The sequence below is a fragment of the Carcharodon carcharias genome, chromosome 8 (assembly GCF_017639515.1).
Source record: "Carcharodon carcharias isolate sCarCar2 chromosome 8, sCarCar2.pri, whole genome shotgun sequence".
Taxonomy (NCBI): Eukaryota; Metazoa; Chordata; class Chondrichthyes; order Lamniformes; family Lamnidae; genus Carcharodon; species Carcharodon carcharias.
This window is the reverse complement of record NC_054474.1, coordinates 35,882,851-35,901,427: the sequence shown is the minus strand read 5'-3', so window position 1 is coordinate 35,901,427 and position 18,577 is coordinate 35,882,851. Positions and strand designations below refer to the sequence as shown.

Here is an 18,577-nt window from a genome sequence, read left to right as displayed (position 1 = left end):
TAAGTGGCAAGCTACATTCATGTGACATAAGTGCCAGGCAATGACTATTTCCAACAAGAGAGAATCCAACCATCTCCCTTTGACATTCAATGGTATTTACTATCCCTGAACCCCCTGACTATCAACATCCCGGGGGTTACCGTGGACCAGAAACTAAAGAACCAGCCATACAAATACTGCAGTTACAAAAGCTGGTCAGAAGCTGGGAATTCTGCTGACAGTAACTCACCTCCTGACTCCCCAAAGTCTGTGCACCATCTATAAGGCACAATCAGGAGTGAATGGATGAGTGCAGCTCCCACAACACTCATGAAGCGTGACACCATCCAGGAAAAATCAGCCTGCTATTGCCATCTTGTCCACCACATTCAACATTCACTCCCTTCACACTGTCGCACAATAGCATCAGTGTGCACCATCTACAAGGTACACTGCAGCAACTCAGCAAGACTCCCTCGACAACACCTTCCAAACCCGTGACCTCTACCAGCCAGGGCAAGGGCAGCAGATGCATGGGCATGCCACCACCTAGAAGTTCCCCTCCAAGCCCCAAATCATCCTGACCTGGAAGTATATCAGCATTCCTTCAGTGGGTCAAAACCCTGGAACTCCCTCTCTAACAGGACTGCCTGTGTACCTACAATACATGAACTGTACAGGTTCAAGAAGGTGGCTCAGCACCATCTTCTCTAGGGCATTTAGGGATGGGCATTAAAAACTAGCTGAGCCAGAGATGCCCACATCCCTTGAAAGAATTTAAAAAAAAACTAGGAATACATGGAGGCATTCCCCATTCATTAATAAATGGAAAAACATGCATCCAAAATTTCCTTATATATGTTCCTAATGGATGAGATTCTGCACTGAAAGTACATATTCACAAAACAGCCTTGTCTTGTTGAAGTTATAAGTGCTCAGCTGGCAGAAATGAGGCACAAAGAATGGGTGAGGTGCCTTTATTCATATAACATAAGACAAGAGCAGGAATAGACCATATGGCCGCTCAAGCCTGCTTCACCATTCAATATGATTATGGCTGATCCTCTGCCTCAACTCCACTTTACCACCCACTGCTCATATCCCTTGATTCCCTGAGAGACCAAAAATCTATCTCAACCTTGAATATACTCTATGATGTACAACTCTCTGGGGCAGAGAATTCCAAAAATTCACAACCCTCTGCTGTGGTCTTGTTTCCTTATTTTTGTATCCAATCCTCTTCAAATGAAGGCCAATATGCTATTTGCCTTTCTAATTGCTTGCTGTGTCTGCATGTGCTTATTTTCTGTGTTTCTTGTACAAGCACATCCAAATCTCTATGCACATCAACATTTCAATGTTTCATGTCTTTTCAAAGAATGTTCTGGTTTCCTATTCTTTGTAGCAATGTGAATAACCTCACACTTACCCAGATTATACTCTATCTGCCACGTTGTCACATAACCTGTCTATATCTTTTAATAGGATCTTTGCATCTTCCTCACAGCATGCATTCACGCTTTGTATTGTCAAACTTGGAATTCTGTTGAAGAGTCATACGGACTCGAAACGTCAACTGTATTCCTCTCCGCGGATGCTGTCAGACCTGCTGAGTTTTTCCAGGTATTTTTATTTTTGTTTTGGATTTCCAGCATCCGCAGTTTTTTGCTTTTAATACAATAAGCTCAGTCCCTTTGTCATTGATATAAATTGCAAATAGCTGAGCCCCAGCACTAATCCTTGCAACATTCCACTGGTTAGAGCCTGTCAACTTGAAACTGTCCTGTTTATCCCTATTTCCAGTCTGTTAATGAATTTTCCATCTTAATATATTATTCCCAACTCCATGAGCCCTTGTCCTGTGCCTTTCTGTGGCCACTTATTGAATACCCTTTGGAAATCCAAGTACACTATCCAAGTGTACTAGGCCACCCTTTATCCAGCTTGCTTGTTACACCCAGAGGAACACAAATAAAATTGTCAAACAGAATTACCTTTTGTAAAAACATGTTGACTCTGTCTGATCATGCTATCATTTTCCATGTGCATTGTTAAGACTTCCCTCCTAACAGGCATCAGGCTAACCAACCAGTCATTCCCTGTATTCTCTCACCCTCCTTTCTTGAACAGTATTGTTACATTTGCTAACTTCCAATCCTCTGGGAGTTTATTAGAATCTAGGGAATTTTAGAAAATCATAACCAGGTTCCTCCAACAACAGTAACTACCACAACTTAAATTTATACAGCACATGGATTAATTAACTTACATTCCCCCAGATACTGTGGTGGGATTTGAACTCATGTCTCTAGAGCATTAGCCCAGACATTGGGTTTACCAGTCCAGTAATATTAACAATATCCTGCCATTACCATTAGTCTGCTAGGTGCTGTTGAAGAAGCCTAAGCAAGTTGCTACAGAGCATCTTATAGATGGTACATGCTGTTATTAATGTGCATTGGTGGTGGGTGTACCAAATATTCAATGTGCTGAATGGGGTGCTGATCAAATGGGCTGCTTTGTACTGAATGTTGTCAAGCTTCTTACATGTGTTGGATTTGCACTAATCCAAACAAGTAGTCTTCCATTATACTTTTGACAGGCATAGGAAGGTGAGGTACTCACCGTAGGATTTCCAGCCTCTGATCTGTTCTTGTAGTCACAGTATTTACATGGCTGTTCCAGTTAACTTTCTGCTCAATGTTAATCAACACCCAAGGTTCAAAATACATGGGGACAGTGGGCAAATGTGCCCTGGAAACCTCACAATTAGCCCATAAAACATCAAAGATAAGGGCAAAAATTTCAAGAAAGGTCACCCCCTACATATTAACTTGTATTATGGCTGAACAACTGCAGGTGCACATGTCTCAGTGAGAGTGGGAAAATAATGCAGAGATCAATTGCAGGAGCAGTGAATGGGAGACAGAATCTGTGAGTAGCTGTTTTTCCAATTACAGATTCTGTCTCTCCCGTGCTCACTGCTCCAGCTGCTACAATCTTACAATTCCTCCCTCCCACTCTTGCTGTTCCTCCAAATACAGAAGCTATGACTGAAGGAGCCGCAAGGGTGAAAGGGATATGATTGGAGGTCAAGGAGTAGCATTCCTGGATACAAGGCTGACCTGTTCAACATCCTCCAGGACAGAGAGGCTGAGGGTGGAGGAGATAAAGCAGAAAAAGAAAAAAGAGGATGGAGAAGATGGCCAGAAACCTAGTAATGAGGCCGGAGGCAGGGTCTGGAGGAGCCTTCTGTACTGAGAATGTCTTCAAGGACAGCAGCCAGAAGAGAGAAGGTCCACCCCATTTTAATTTCCCTGTAATCCTGTGGTGGTGGTGTTGGGTAGGGGGGCAATCTTAGTTCACTATTGCATATTAGGAATTTTATTTAGGTGATGAATAGAGACTTTTCATATGGCAGGCATGCTTACCTTGTAGGTGGTGATAAGTTCAGCATTGGTGGTAATCTGGAATCATTCTGTGCAGTTGTTAAATTTGTAGAATAAATGTGCCCTAAGACCAACCTAGATTCTAATAGCTACTTTCCAGGTCACCTGATCTGTTGACTCATGAATTCCAGACACTTTGACATGTTTTCCAAGCTCTGCAAGGTGCCCAGTGAGCTGAGCCAAGGGATGGCAACCCTTTAGGTAAGATTTGCCACCTTAGATTGTTAATAAATTTGATCTACTTCCACACTGATGTTGTCAATATTTGGCTCTGCTCTATCATCATCTCTCTTTCTGAAATCATGATTGTTACCTAATTTCCTGCCCCCACCCCACATTGAAAAAGGAGCCCCCCCCCAATCCGAAACCAAAAAGTAACCCCAAAAATCAATAAGTAGTCCTAAGCAAAATTAAGCTAGGCAATTTTTTTTCTAGAAAATAGTCTTCAGTAAAATAAAATTATTTTGACCAATGCAATCCCCTCCCCAGAATGTTAATTGTGGGGGAGTCAGTGATAATAGTGCCTTAGAACATCAAGGGGAGATTTTTAGGTTCTTTTTTGTTTGAGATGGTCTTTGCCTGGCACATGTATAGCATAAATGTTACTTGCCACTTACCAGTCCAAGCCTGAATTTAGTCCAGGGTGCGTGCGATTGGCGGGTCCAGAAGCGGACGGGAAACTGTCCCCCAACTGTGATCGGCCTCTGACTGCGATTTCACGCTGGCTGGCCAATTAACGGCCAGGCAGCATGAAACACGTGCTGAGAGATGCTCAGCAGTGCTGGTGAGGGCGGGTGCCAACATCACCGCGGGTGCTGGTGAGCGCTTCCAGGGAGCTCCCTGAAGGCAGACAGGTGCCTCAGGGAGCTGCAGACCTCCAAATAATAAAAGAAAACACAAAATGCTGCAAAAATGTCCACGCAGCACAATCACGCGCCTGAAAGCATACCTCATTAAAAAAAAGGCCTCCAGATATTTCTTTCGATTTTAAATCCTAACGGAGACTTCATCCCGCCCTTGGATGAGGTTTCATCAAAAATGTAAAGCCCGCCTGGCCAATTGGCCCATCCGCCAACCGTAATGTTGGACGGGCCATGAAAAATCACTTACAATTGGACCGTCCATGAGCTTAACTGCTTGCTTAATTGTCGGCGGGCGCTCTTGTGACTTTTGCACGTGCCCACCAAGTGAAATGTCGCCAGTGCACAATGATGTTGGGGTGCTCGCCCAACATAATCTCACATGATTTTACGCCAGTTCAGGTCGGTCATGTCCCCCACCCCCCCCGCACCCCCCCCTGCCCGCGGAACATAAAATTCTGGCCCAGATCTGGGCACAAAGTGCTTCAGCATTTGAAGAGTTGAAAATGGAACTGAACACTATGCAATGATCAGCGAACACCCTCAATTCTGACCTTGTGAAGGAGGGAAGGTCACTGATGAGGTCTGGAACTGTGGTCCCAGCAGAACCCAAACTAAGCATCGGTGAACAAAAACAAAAATAGCTGGAAAAACCCAGCAGGTCTTTCAGACCTACTGAGTTTTTCCAGGTATTTTTGGCTTTGTCCTAGATTTCCAGCATCTGCAGTATTTTGCTTTTATCTAAGCATCAGTGAGTTGGTTATTGGTAAGTAAGTGCTATTTAATAGGGCTTTTGATGACATATTGCAACATTTTGCTGATGATTGAGAGTGGATTGATGGGACAGTAATCGGTCGGATTAGATTTATCCTGCTTTTTGATGGCAGGATGTACCTGGACAATTTTCCATATTGTCAGGTAGGTGGCAGTGTGCTGCAGCTGTACTGGAACAGCTTGGCTAGAGGCACAGGTGTGATGCGCATTGTGTGAACAAGTGAACATTGGTGTGTGATAGTATACGAGTATGGTTTTTCATGAGCTTAAGTCTGTGGACGGGATTTGTTGCACCCGCCTGCCGCCAGGATCGTCCTGTCCTGCCGCAAGTCAATGGACTTCTGGCTGGGGTGCCGCCTCACCCACGGCTGGTCCTGCCCGGGACAAGGCTGGAAAATCCCAGCCTATAGAGGATAGGAACATAGAACAGCAATAGGCCATTTAGTCCCTTGAGCTAGTTCAACCAGTTAACATTAGATCTGTGACCCAACCCTATATACCTGATTTTGTTCCATATCCCCTAATATGTTTGGTTAACAGAAGTCTACCATATGACTGTAGGGACAGGAGTAGTCTCTCAAGCCTATTCTGCTATTCAATGAGATCATGGTGGATTTGCAACCTAACTCCATATCCCTGCCTATTCCCCCATATCATTTGAAACATTTGGCTAACAAAACAATATCCATCTATTTTAAAATTAAAAATTGATGTAGTATCAATTGCCATTTGTGGAACTGACTTCTAAATTTCCACTGCCCTTTGCATGAAGAAGTGTTTCATAATTTCATTCGTGAAAAGTCTGGCTCTAATTTTTAGACAAACCCCACTAATCCTAAACTTCCAAACTAGCAGAACTAATTTACTGAATCTACCCTAGCTGTTTCCCTTAATAACTTGAATTTATCAATCCACTCACCCCTTAGCCTTCTAAATTATAAGGAGTGCAATCCTAGTCTGTTTAATATCTCCTTGTACTTTAACCTTTGGAGTCCAGGTATTGTTCTAATAAAACTATTCCGCACTCCATTAAATGTCAATCTATTCTTCCAAAGATGTGGTGCATCGAACTGCTCACAATCCTGCATTTGTGGTCTAACTAGGACTTTGTATAACCGAAGCATGACTTCTACCTCCTTGTATTCTAGATCTCTAGATGTAAAGGTTAACATTCTATTAGTTTTTTTTTGATTATTTTCTGGGTAGAATCTTCTGCTCTGGAGTCTAAGATGGGTGGTAGGCACAGAAATGGGAATGGTTCCTGCTGGGAAGTGGGATGGCTGAATGCATATGATCTTGCGCTGTTCAGCTCATTACTTATGAATCCATGTGGAGCACGGTGTACCTCATGGTGGGGGCATGCAGGAAGTCACTGTCCTTGCCATTACCTCATGGTTTTGAACACCTGGACACCATATTTGAAGAGCACCTGGACAACAATTCACTTGCTGCAGGCCAGGAGCTCTGGATCTGTGTGAACAAAAATGTCTAAAAGAAGACAGCAGCCTGTCAGTTCAGCCATCCTGTCTTGCAGATTCTCCTCCAGGCCGTCCAGGAAAGGCTGGAGGTGCTGTTTCCCCGGGATGGTAGCAGGAGGCCCTCCTGAACACAGATGGAAATCGCAGCAGAGGTTAGCGCCGATGGGGTCCAGCACAGAGAAGCCCAGAAGTGTTGGAAGAGGATGAATGATCCAGTGCACTGTCTACTCAATGTAAACTGACACTCTCATAAGGACATCATGCAGTCTAATTGTGCGAGTGCACAAGGATGTCACGTGTGGGACTTTTGCACTGAATGTGTGCCAGCCACTTTCTGCAGGTGAAGACAGTAAGGAGACAATAGGCAATTAGCCTTGACTGCAAGAGGGATTTGAGTGTAGGATTTAAAAGGTGTGTGTGCATTTACCTGAAGCCTTTGTCAGACCTCACGTGGAGATTTGTGTGGGTTCTTATCTCCTTATTAATGGTGGCAGTACACCTCACATAAAGTATTAGCAACCAAAGTGCATTTGACATTATTGAAGGACAAGAGTAGTAGTGAATGAGGAGAGAGAGAGAGTAGAAAGTGCTGGTGTGTTAGCCCGTGCCAAGGACTGTGAGGCTATCCATGTGAAGCATCAATGGCCCTAAGTGGAGATGGTAACATAGTGGGAATGTTACTGGACTATTAATCCAGAGGCCCAGAATAATGCTCTGGGGACATGGATTCAAATCCCATCAAAGCAGCTGGTGGAATCTAAGTTCAATTAATAAATCTGGAATATAAAGCTAATCTCGGTAACAGCTATCTCAACTATCATTGATTGTTGTAAAAACCCATCTGATTCACTAATGCCCTTTTGGGAAGGAAATCTGCCATCCTTACCTGGTCTGGCCTACATGTGACTCCCGACCCACAGCAATGTGGTTGACTCTTAACTTTCCTCTGAAATGGCCTAGCAAGCCACTCAGTCCAAGGGAAATCAGGAATGGGCAACAAATGCTGGCCTTGCCAGTGATGCCCACATCCCATGAAAGAATGAAAAAAAATGGTTTTGCAGAGTCCATGCAGGAAAGAAGTTTACCTTGGCTGGGTGTCCACAATAACGGGCCACAGTCTTACACCAATGTTAAGGCCATTTAGTACTGAGATTTGTAGGGGTCTCTTCGAATGGAAGGTTTTGTGTGGTTGCAGGTGAGGCACTCTCAGTGAGTGGACTGCAAGGTTATCTCGAAACTCCCCCGCATGATAAACATGTCAAGGGTTTATGATGACTGAAAGGTGTCTGGAGGGGCAGGAACACAATCTTCCCTTATCAAACTGCATGTGATCTTGAGGGGTCAAATGTTTTTCTCACCTGCTCTTCCCTCTGGACCCACCTACCTGGTTCTGCCTGAAAGAGCTCTCTGCCAGGTTGGTCCCCTTTGGGGGCAGGTGTGAGGGTGACATGAGTGCATGCCTGACGCGTTTAGATTTGACACCGCTTCCAAGTTGCCATGTACATGGGCTTTGTGAGGGCATAGGTGAAATCACAATTATCCTACTTACAAGTGCCTGAGGTTGTGGGAGAATGGACAGCTGTGCAGGGTTTAATGCATGTATTTAGTGCCAGGGCTCTGAAATTTAGCCTAGTTCAGCATATGCAAATGATCAAACCAACAGCAGAGCAATTTAATTCAGCTAGCATAAATAAAGGTACATTAGAGAAAAATAATGCCTATAACCAAAAAGGGCCTGCCAGCCAGCGGAAGATAGGAAACCAAAAAGTTATACAAATGTGCCGGCAGCTTATTCTGTCTACTGTCTAGTAGCTATCAGATAGTCATGAGCCTGTCTGCCCCCTTGTACTCCTGCTTTGGCCTCTGCAGTGGCTTAGTGACATCTTAACCCTTGTCAGCTCCATCCCCTTCACTCTCCTCCTCGTTGGAGGAGACACCTCACTCCTCCATATCTCCCTCAGCCAAGATATCCCCTTTTGTAGCATTAGGTTGTGCAGGGCACAGCAGACAACGTTGATTAGGGACACTCTCTGCAGTGAAATTGGAAGCCCTGCCTAAGGGGTCCAAACATCTGAACCTCACCTTTAGGAAGGCTATCGTCTGCTCAATCAGGAACCTGGTGGAGGGCCATTGATGCTTCACGTGGATAGCCTCTCAGACTTGGCGTGGCCTAATGCACCAGCACTTTCTACTCTCTCTCTCTCCTCATTCACTGAAACCCTTGTCTGTCAATGATGTCAAATGCACTTTGGTTGCTAATACTTTATGTGAGGTGTACAGTCACCTTTAATAAAGAGATGAGAACCCATACAAATCTGTAGCTGTCCTACATCTTCCAAATGAAGGAAATCCTGTCATTCATATATGACTGCGAATGGAGACATTGCTCTTTCACCAGGGTGATGAGAGCCATGCGTGAGAAGCTTCCCTTTGACACTATTCCACATGTCTCCAGTACCCTCGAGATTCTATTGAAAGACCATTGCCTTAGCATCATATAAAGACTAACCACATAAGCCCTTGTCAGGCATGACCATTTAGCCGGATGGAGGGAGGATAGAGATTTGGAGTCATGAGTTGACTGTTGTCCATCAGCTGCGCCCATTGGAGGCTTCCACCTCCCTTTATCCCTTCATCCCTGCCTCTGACTGCAGCAGATAGCAAATGGCACAGAATGAATGGCAGCTCCACACCTTGCTGGGATCTCGATGTTATGAGAACCACGAGTCGGGAGCAAAGTTGCTTCCGTAGGAGCTTCGCCATGGAGAGGAGAACAAAAATGAGCATGGTTCTTATCCAGTTGTCTCCTAATTATTAGTGTGTCCCTTTGGTCAGCCACTTGTGCTGACCTTGAACTCCATCCATCCGAAAGGATCCTCCTCCCACTTTGAGGGATCTCACTCACTCACTAACTGCGTAGTCAAGGTCAGATTTGAAAAATGGTGCGCGGCACCTTCCAAACTTGATCCACTACCTTCCAGCCTCCACCTGTCATGCACCAACATCCCCCCATCACCATGACACCCCCATATCACCATTCCTCTCCCCTCTGTCACTCTTGAACCTCCCCCATTGCCCTGGACCTTATTACCATCCACCTCCATATGCCTTCCCTCCACTCTGTTACTGTCCCCATGCCTAGCTAGGCCCTCCGGTTATTCAAGCCATCTGTCTAGTCTGGCTCCATGACTGCCCCCCTCCATGAAACCTTCACTTACCAAACTGTCAGTCTGGGCCTGCCACTCTACTGCATCACACTCCTCCTCTGACTGTGACTGTTCTCTCTTCTACTGAAACTCTGTTCTGAATTTGACCCCCAGCACTCCACTGACAAAACTACCGACTCCGGCCTCCAAGGCACTCTTTCTTCCCTCCCCCATTCCTTCCCAAGGCTGTCTCTTGCCAATCCCCACCCCAGACACTCTCACCGCCCCTTTCCCTGGACACTCTCCCCCACTTTCCCCAGACACTCTCGTTGACCCTTTCCCCAGACATTCTCTCCCACACCAGCCCCAGGCATTCTCTCATGCCCCTTTCCCCGGACATTCTCTCCCACGCCTTTCCCTAGACACAGCCTCCCCCACTCTCCCTGGACACACCCTCCACCCACCCCTTTCCCGGACACTCTCACCAGCCGCAACCCCAGACACTCTCACCCCCACCAGCCATGGACACTCTCACCGCCCCTTTCCCCAGACACTCTCACTGCCCCTTCCCCTGAACACACTCTCCCACCCCTTTCCCCTAACACTCCCACCCCTTTTCCTGGACACACTCTCCACCCCTCTCCCCAGACAGTGTCTCACCAACACCCCACGCCCCGGACACTCTCTCCCCCAACTTTCCCTGAACACACTTTCCCCTCCCTTTCCCCAAACACTCTCTTCCCTCCCACCTCTTTCCCCGGCACTCCCCCCCCAACACCCCCACCCCTTTCCCCGGACACTGTCTCCTCCTCCCTTCCCCTTTCTCCCAGCACTCTCTCTTCCTCTTTCCCCAGACACTCTCTCCGCCCGTACTCTGCCCTATCCCTGGACACTTTTTTCATTCATTCATGGGATGTGTGTGTCGCTGGCTAGGCCAGCATTTATAGCTCATCCCTAATTGCCCTTGAGAAAGTAGTGGTGAGCTGCGGTCTATGTGCTGCATGTACACCTATAGTGCTTTCAGGGAGGGAGTAACAGGATTTTGACACAGCGACAGCGAAGAAACGGTGATATATTTCCAAGTCAGGATGGTGAGTAGCTTCAAGGGAAACCTCCAGGTGGTGGTGTTCCCATATGTTTGCTACCATCATCCTTCTAGATGGTAGTGGTCGAGGGTTTGCAAGGGCATGAAAGCCTAGGTGACCAGGTACAGAGCGCCAAGAGTCATGATTGGGCAAGGGAGGGGGACAGGGAAAGGTTCCAAAAGGAAGTCCCAGGTAAGGGACAAAGACAAGGGACAGAAACAGGACCCAGTTCAGTTAAAAGGAGATGAACAGAGAAACAGGCTCCAATTAGGAAAAAGGCTGCAGAGAGCAGGCTTGAAGCGAAGCAGGCTCAGGAGAAGCCCTGGTAATCGAAGAGTGCTCAGAAGAAGCCATGAAGATCCAAACAGGCAGCTAAGGGTTGTTCACTTTGTGCTGGGGGCTGTTGGGGCAAAGATATCCCTTTTCAGCAGTGGTGTTCTGCTCAGCATGGCCAAAAAGCTGAAATTGTGCTTGTAAGTTGATGCATGGGGCGTACTGGGGAACTCAGGGGAATGGAATCTCGGAAGACGAGACTGAAACACTGCAAGGTGGGCTGTCATTGAAGCCATCCAAATTGGAGTGACTTTAGGAGAGAATTCTAAGGCAAGATTTTCAAAGATGAAGATTGGAAATGCTTGTGATATTGTTTCAATGAGATTGGTTGACTTACAGTGTTTGACATCTGGGTGGGTCATTTGGCATTTACTGTGTAGTGTGGCATATCCAACCACAGTTACTCTGTTAATTCACATATACCTCATGCTTACCCTGAATGTTAAGAGTATAAGATAGGTATTGAAAATTGTGCTCTCTTTATAACCTTGTATAGTAAAGTTTATTTTTGCTTGTTCAAAACCTGTAGAATCTTGTGGCTTTCTTCACTGAGTAAATGCCTTGGATCTCAAACTTTGTCTATTTTAAACAAAATGTTACCCGTCCCTAACCGGATCTCACCAACAACTTGGGGTCTAGCCAAGAATCATAACACAGGGGACTTAATTTGGAGGGGGTACTTAATTTTGGTGAGGTGGCCTTTTAATGAGCATGCATGAGATGCTAATACATGCAAAAGGGCCTCCTGACATTGCTTGCCGGGGAGCTTGATCCTCCTTTAACCTGCCTTGAAAGTCCCAAGAACAAAATTCCTAGGACAGAATTTCGCCCCTGTCAGGCGGGATCGGTAGGGGGCGGGCAGTCGGGAAGCCAATCGCCACCCGCAATTGGGGCCGGAACGCGATTTCACGCTGGAGGGCCAATTAAGACCCGTCCAGCGTGAAAAGCGTGCTGCAGCGCTCAGCACTGCCTGTGCATGGGGAGGGAAGAAGGTGAGCGGGGAACTTTGCGCATGCACACAGGTGCGTGTTGAGAAAGCTCCCGGAGACACAGAGCTGCCTGAGGGAAATGAAGGGTTCTGAAAAACAAAAATAAAGAATTTTTAAATGTTATAAAACATACCCCTCAAGTGACTCTGTCACATGAGCTAGGACATATTATGAATGAGGTATAAAATTTTTAATTTTATTTTTATTTGCTGTTGGAAACCTCATCCTGCCCGTCGATGAGGTTTCCTAAAAAGCTTGGCCTTTTCGCCTGCTTGCCAACTGTAAGGTTGGACGGGCAGCAAAAAAATTAAGTTAATTAATAGTTTAATAGCCTTCAGAGGCCTTCTGATTGTCGGCGGGTGCACTGCCGATTCCCACTTGCGTCCACCGGCTGTGTTATAGCGCGACTGTGCGTTGATATCAGGACACTTGCCTGACTTCATTGTGTGCCATTTCACACTGGAGCGAGTGGGGCATGCGCCTGCCTGCCCGCCGAGGTGGAAATTCTGCCTCTACAGTTCATCCCGACATCTGGAAACTGATACTTGGCTTCATGCCAAATTAAGATCCCCTGCCAGCCATGTTTCACACTGCTGGAGGGACCAGAGGATTCCGTCCTCTGTATCTGTTCATAACATTTCAATGATGTGTACTGGATCCCCAAGTCTCTTTGGATCTCCACTATTTCTAACTTTCCACCAGTTAACAAATACCCTGTTCTATCCCTGACTCTTCTCTTCCCTTCCTTGACTTTTCTGTCTCCATTTCTGGAGATAGGCCATCAATTAATATTCATCATATGTCTACTGACTCCCAGAGCTACTTCCACCAGACTCCTTTGCCTTCACCTTTCACTGGTCCCATATCGAGCTCGACCTGTCCCACCCACCTCTACCAGCTTATATTTCACTCCATTTCTCTATTTCCTTAGTTCTGATGAAGGGTCATACGGACTTGAAATGTCAACTGTATACCTCTCTGCAGATGCTGTCAGACCTGCTGAGTTTTTCCAGGTATTTTTGTTTTTGTTCTAGATTTCCAGCATCCGCAGTATTTTGCTTGAGGCAGAATTTCCACCTTGGCGGGCAGTATCTTACTGTTCCCAGGTAGGTTCTGCAACTTATTGCTCTAAGAAACAACCCCTGATGCACTCTATAAATTTGTCTTCCATATTACCCCTGCCAATTTGATATGCCCTATCAATATGCAAATTAAAATCACCCATGATAATTGTAGCGCCCTTCTTACATACCTCCATTATTTCATGATTTATACTTTGTCTCAGAGTGGGGCATATCCTCGGGGGGCCTATAGACAACTCTCACCCATGACTTCTTCCCCTTGCTATTCCTTATTTCCACCCAAACAGATTCCACATCATGATCTATTGCACCTATATCACTACACACCAGCACACTGTTACCTTTCTTTATTAACAAAGTGACCCCACCTCTTTTTCCTTTTTGCCTGTTTTTCCGGAATGTCGAATACCCTTGAATATTAAGTTCCCAGTCATGATCACTCTGTAATAGCTATCAGGTCATATTCATTCATTCCTATTTGTGCCGTCATTGTGGTTCTGCTTTTTAATTTAGCCCCAAACTGCTTGTAGTACCTCATCAGAACCTCTTTCCTAGTCCTACCTATGTCCTTGATACCTATGAGGACCATGACTACAGGATCCTTCCCCTCCCACTCCAAGTTCCTCTCCAGCCCAGAAGAGATGTCCTTAACCTTGGCACCAGGTAGGCAACACAACCTTCGGGACTCTCTGTCTTTGCTGCAGAGAGCAGTATCTATTCCCTTAACTATGCGATCCCCTATTACTACTACATTTCTCTTTTCTACCCCCACTTGAATGGCTGTCTGTACCATGGTGCTGTGGTCAGTTCACTAATCCTCCTGCAGTCTGTGCCCTCGTCCACACCGGGGGCAAGAACCTGGTACCCATTGGACAAGGTCACTGGCTGAGGTCCCCCAAAGCTAAATTCTGGATCCCCATACCTGCCTCACTTGCAGTAACATCCTCCTATTCCTGACCACGGTCCAAATTTGAAGTAATTAATCTAAAGGGTGTGACTGTTTCCTGAAACATAATGTCCACGTAACTCTCCCCCTCCCTCATGTGTCACAGTGTCCACAGCTTGGACTCCAGATCATCAACTCTGAGCCGAAGCTCCTCAAGCAGCCAACACTTGCTGCTGATGTGGTCACCATGGATCACACCAACGTCCACCAAGCCCACTTGCTACAGCTGCAACACATCACCTGCTCAGCCATCTTTATTCTATTTAATTAATTAATTTGAATGTTGAATATTTTTTAAAAATGAATTTCTTAACTGTACTCTTCAGCTGTAATAATATCTCCTGATTTAAACTACTTGGCCAGTCAAAAGAGACATGAAAGAGATACCCAGCAATCACCTACCTGTCTTCCTCTGACGTCACACTTCAGCTCTGACAGGTAGAAACAAGTTGAAGGGGCTCTCTGCCACCATGTTCTATCTCCCGCCGCTGCTGCCTTTCTCACACAGGTCCGCTTTTCATGTGCTGGGCCTCCCTCTCTGTCACCAGTTTTTATCTTCTGCCGCTGCTGCCCTTCTCATGCTGGTCCACTCTCCTTGTGCTGGGCATCCCTCTCTGCCACCGGTTTTTATCTCAGGACAAAGAAACCCACTTGATTGGCACCCCATCCACCACCTTCGATATCCACTCCCTCCAGCACCGATGCACAGTGGCATCAGTGATGCAGGATCTACAAAATGCACTGCAGTAACTCACCAATGCTCCTTCGACAGCATCTTTCAAACCCATGACCTCTACACCCAGAAGCACAAGGGCAGCAGGTGCATGAGAACACCACTACCTGGAAGTTCCTCTCCAAGCCACACACCATCCTGAGTTGGAACAATAATACCTTTCCTCCGCTGAGTCAAATTCTTGGAACTCCCTCACTAACAGCATTGTGGGTGTACCTACACCTCATGAACTGCAGCGGTTCACGAAGGCGACTCACGATCAGCTTCTCAAGGGCAATTAATGATGGGAAATAAATGCTGGCCTAGCCAGTAGCATCGATGTCCCATTAAAGATTTTTAATAATCTCTTACGTTTTCTTACTGCCAATTTCATGATGTTTCCATGATTCTTTGTAGCTGAGTTTCCGTGTGAGTGACTCATACAGCATCATCAGCATATATGAGTTCTCTGATCAAGACCTGCCACATTTTTGTCTTCTCTTTTGGTCTAGACAGATTATAGAGCTTGCCATCTGGCCTAATATGCAGATAAATTCCTTTTATATCTGCAGGGAAGGCAACTGTCAGAAGCATGGAGAAGAAGGTAACAGACAAAGTGGGGGTTAGGACAAAACCCTGTTTCACTCTATTATTCACCTTCAAACTGTGGAAAGAACTGCAATCAAACTGTGGAATACAGTGTATGTTGTCATGAATGGAGCAGGTGAGATTGAGGAGATTTGGTGGGCATCAAAGTTTCCCCCAAATCTTCTAGAATTCTGCCTTGGTGGCGGTGTTGAATGCTTTAGTGGGATCTATGGAAGTGAGGTAAAGAGGCATGATATGAAGGCTCTAAACATTGAGTCTTGCACCTGGGAGACACTAGCTAATGACAGAGAAAATTGGCAACTTCACCTGTGCACTGGCATGTGCCATCACGATGGTCAGTAGCTACAGCGGCTTGGCAACAGGGGCCAACACCAAAAAACAACATCCCACAAAGATGTAATTAGTTTCTTTAAAAAGTACATGTTTAGTCATGCCTTAATTAGATGGTTGAAATCATTTTAGCTAACATTCCATGGAGCTGGCTGAAAGAGGAGGTATTGGAGGAAGATGGTGTGTTGACAGTGTCAAAGGCTACATAGTGGTTGAGGAAGGAGAGGAAAGAGAATAAACCACAGTTGCATGCGCAGTGAAAGTTGATTATGACTCTAGTAAAGAGTGTTCGCACCGTGGCAGGATGAAAACCCGATTGAAAGGATTTAAACACAAAATTGGAGGAGGCACAGGCATAGATCAGGAAGACCACAACAAATTCAAGGATTTGGGGGAGGAAAGAGAGTTTGAAAACTTGGCGGAAGCTTGATTGTGGTAACTTTTGGGGAAGGGTATGATGACGGTAAGGGAAAAGGAACAGAGCTTAGTGAGCAGACCCAGTTACAGGGTCAGCTATCATGGGGGTCTGGAATCAAAGTTAGATGGTCAGGATCTTAGTGGCTATGAGTGAAATACGATAGGTGAGGCTTACCACCAGTAGAATTCCACCTGATGCATTGTACATCTCATGGCAGTGCCTGTATTTATGCAATGGCATCCTGAAGCACAATGAAAACCAGAGCACATTGTAAATGGGGCTTAATCGTCCCAAGATAACATATGTCATGTCTATTTACTGCTGTGAGTAAATAGAACCCAGATGTTGGGGGGGTGGGTGCAGCGAGTGTAGTTGGTGGAGGTTAAATAGATGCAGCAGTAAGAATATACTGGACAGATTTAATGCATAACAAAATGTCTGACATATTCTAAGAGAATGCTACCTCCAGTATGGTATTTGATTGCAACAAAATTAAAATAAATCTCAGTTGTTCCACATTATGATTTTTAGGTAAGATATAAGGGGGAGGATATTTCCCCTGTTGGCCAGGCCTGGCGGGGGCGGCCAGGAGCGGTCAGGAAGCCGACCTCCACCCACGATCGGGGCTGGACCATGATTTCACGCTGGTGAAATGCGATTGGCAGCAGTCAATGCTGCCTGTGGGCGGGGTAGGAATGCGACAGTGCAAGTTCGCACATGCGCACGGGTGCACGCTGGGAAAGTCCCCCGGGGCTCAGAGCTGCCTCAGGGAGATGAAGAAATTAAAAATTAAAAATAAAGGATTTTAAATTGTTGAAAAGCATCTGATCCTGTCCCATGAGCGGGGATGTGTTCTGAATGAAATGTCTACATTTTTATTTAATTTTTTATTTGCCGATGGAAATCTCATCCCGCCTGTGGAAAAAGCAAAGGCCGCTCGGCCTTGTCACCTGCCCGCCAACCATAAGTTTGGGCAGGCAGTGAAAAATTTCATTCAATTATCTTTTTAATGGCCTTTTAAATGTTGGCGGACACACTACTGACCCCCACGCACCCCCGCTGACCATAATATCACACACTTGCGCGATGATGTCAAGATGCTTGCCTGACATCATTTCGCATCATTTTACACTCGGTCAGGTTGGACGCACGCCCACCCGACGAGGATTATATTCTGGCCAAGGTTTTGTATAGTTTGGTATAACTAGAGATGAAAAGGTAGTTTGACAATTCAGCTCTTCTGTCAGTGCTGATGTTGAGTAAAATATGATGTGTAAAGCACTGGCCTCACAAAGTCACCTATCAATTTTCCCTCCCTCACTGCTCTCCTCTCAGCGCCTCATCCTTATAACACAGCTAAGATCAGTGAAGTTGTACTGGGTCTTAGTTTGTGGAAGTGTGTGTTAGAATGCTGAAATCTAATAAAGGGAGCATCACATATATATTTCAAATTATCATAAAATGCTGCTTTAACATATTTAGCAAAAGACAGGTTATGATAATGTTTAGCTGCACTGTAAAAATTTACTTGAAGGTATGAGCTGGATGAAGAAAAGGACAACTCCACCAAGAGAAAATGAGCCTGAAAGGCTGAACCTTCGGGAAAACCTCTGGAGGAAAAGCCAAGCTGCTATGTAGGCCGGAACTTCGATGGCAGCAGAGAAGAAGCAGTTCAAATATGCATCACCATGGAGATTGGGTGTGCTCAAAGACAGGCCAAAGTATCCAATTGCCATAATCATCCTGCAAATAAAGGTAAAATCTGTTTATAAAACAATTTTTAAAAAACTTTCCTCCCTTATTCATATTTTCCATTTTGGTTTTAATTAGATTTTCTTTCCTATTCCCTTGTGTTTTTTGTTTTACCTATTGCTCTCCACAAAGGGGGCAGGCAGCAGATCTGCTCACCATACACTTTATAAATGACAAACATTACATAGTGAACCAGAACATTCCCTGCCAGTGACTACCCTTCTAAATTTACATCCCACCCCCATCCTCCTCTGCGAAACAGCAGCATTCCTACTGGAATTTTTTGAGAAAAATCAAATGCTCTATACAATATCTGAATGTATGATTCCATTCCAATTTCTTTCCTTCCATTTGCTGAAGGAATAGCACAGCATGCTAGCTGTCAATCATTTACCCAGCTGCTGAGAGACTGAGTTCCTTCTCTCCTACCCTCAGTGTTACTTTTACTTCAATTCATTGAAGCATTTCCATTGGTTTACATTCCTAATACAATTGGATTTGGGTATTAAATTTTCATTTGGACATGGCTTGATATACTGCATTGTTTGCATCACTCTTCAGTTGTAATATCTTGAACTATCTGTAGGGTAAAAGGTTAATGGTTATATTAATTAGATAATGATGTTAATGATGAT

General features: G+C 45.4%; 1 protein-coding gene across 2 annotated transcripts in view; it reads right to left on the bottom strand.

Moving 5' to 3' along the window:
- LOC121281040 (solute carrier family 22 member 5-like) overlaps positions 1–18,577 on the bottom strand; it is a 159,042-nt gene that overhangs the window by 15,481 nt on the left and 124,984 nt on the right. For both annotated transcript variants that reach the window (XM_041193631.1, XM_041193632.1), the window contains exon 7: positions 17,719–17,933. In XM_041193631.1, coding sequence (XP_041049565.1) covers positions 17,719–17,933 — 215 coding nt within the window. The remainder of the gene's footprint in view (positions 1–17,718; positions 17,934–18,577) is intronic.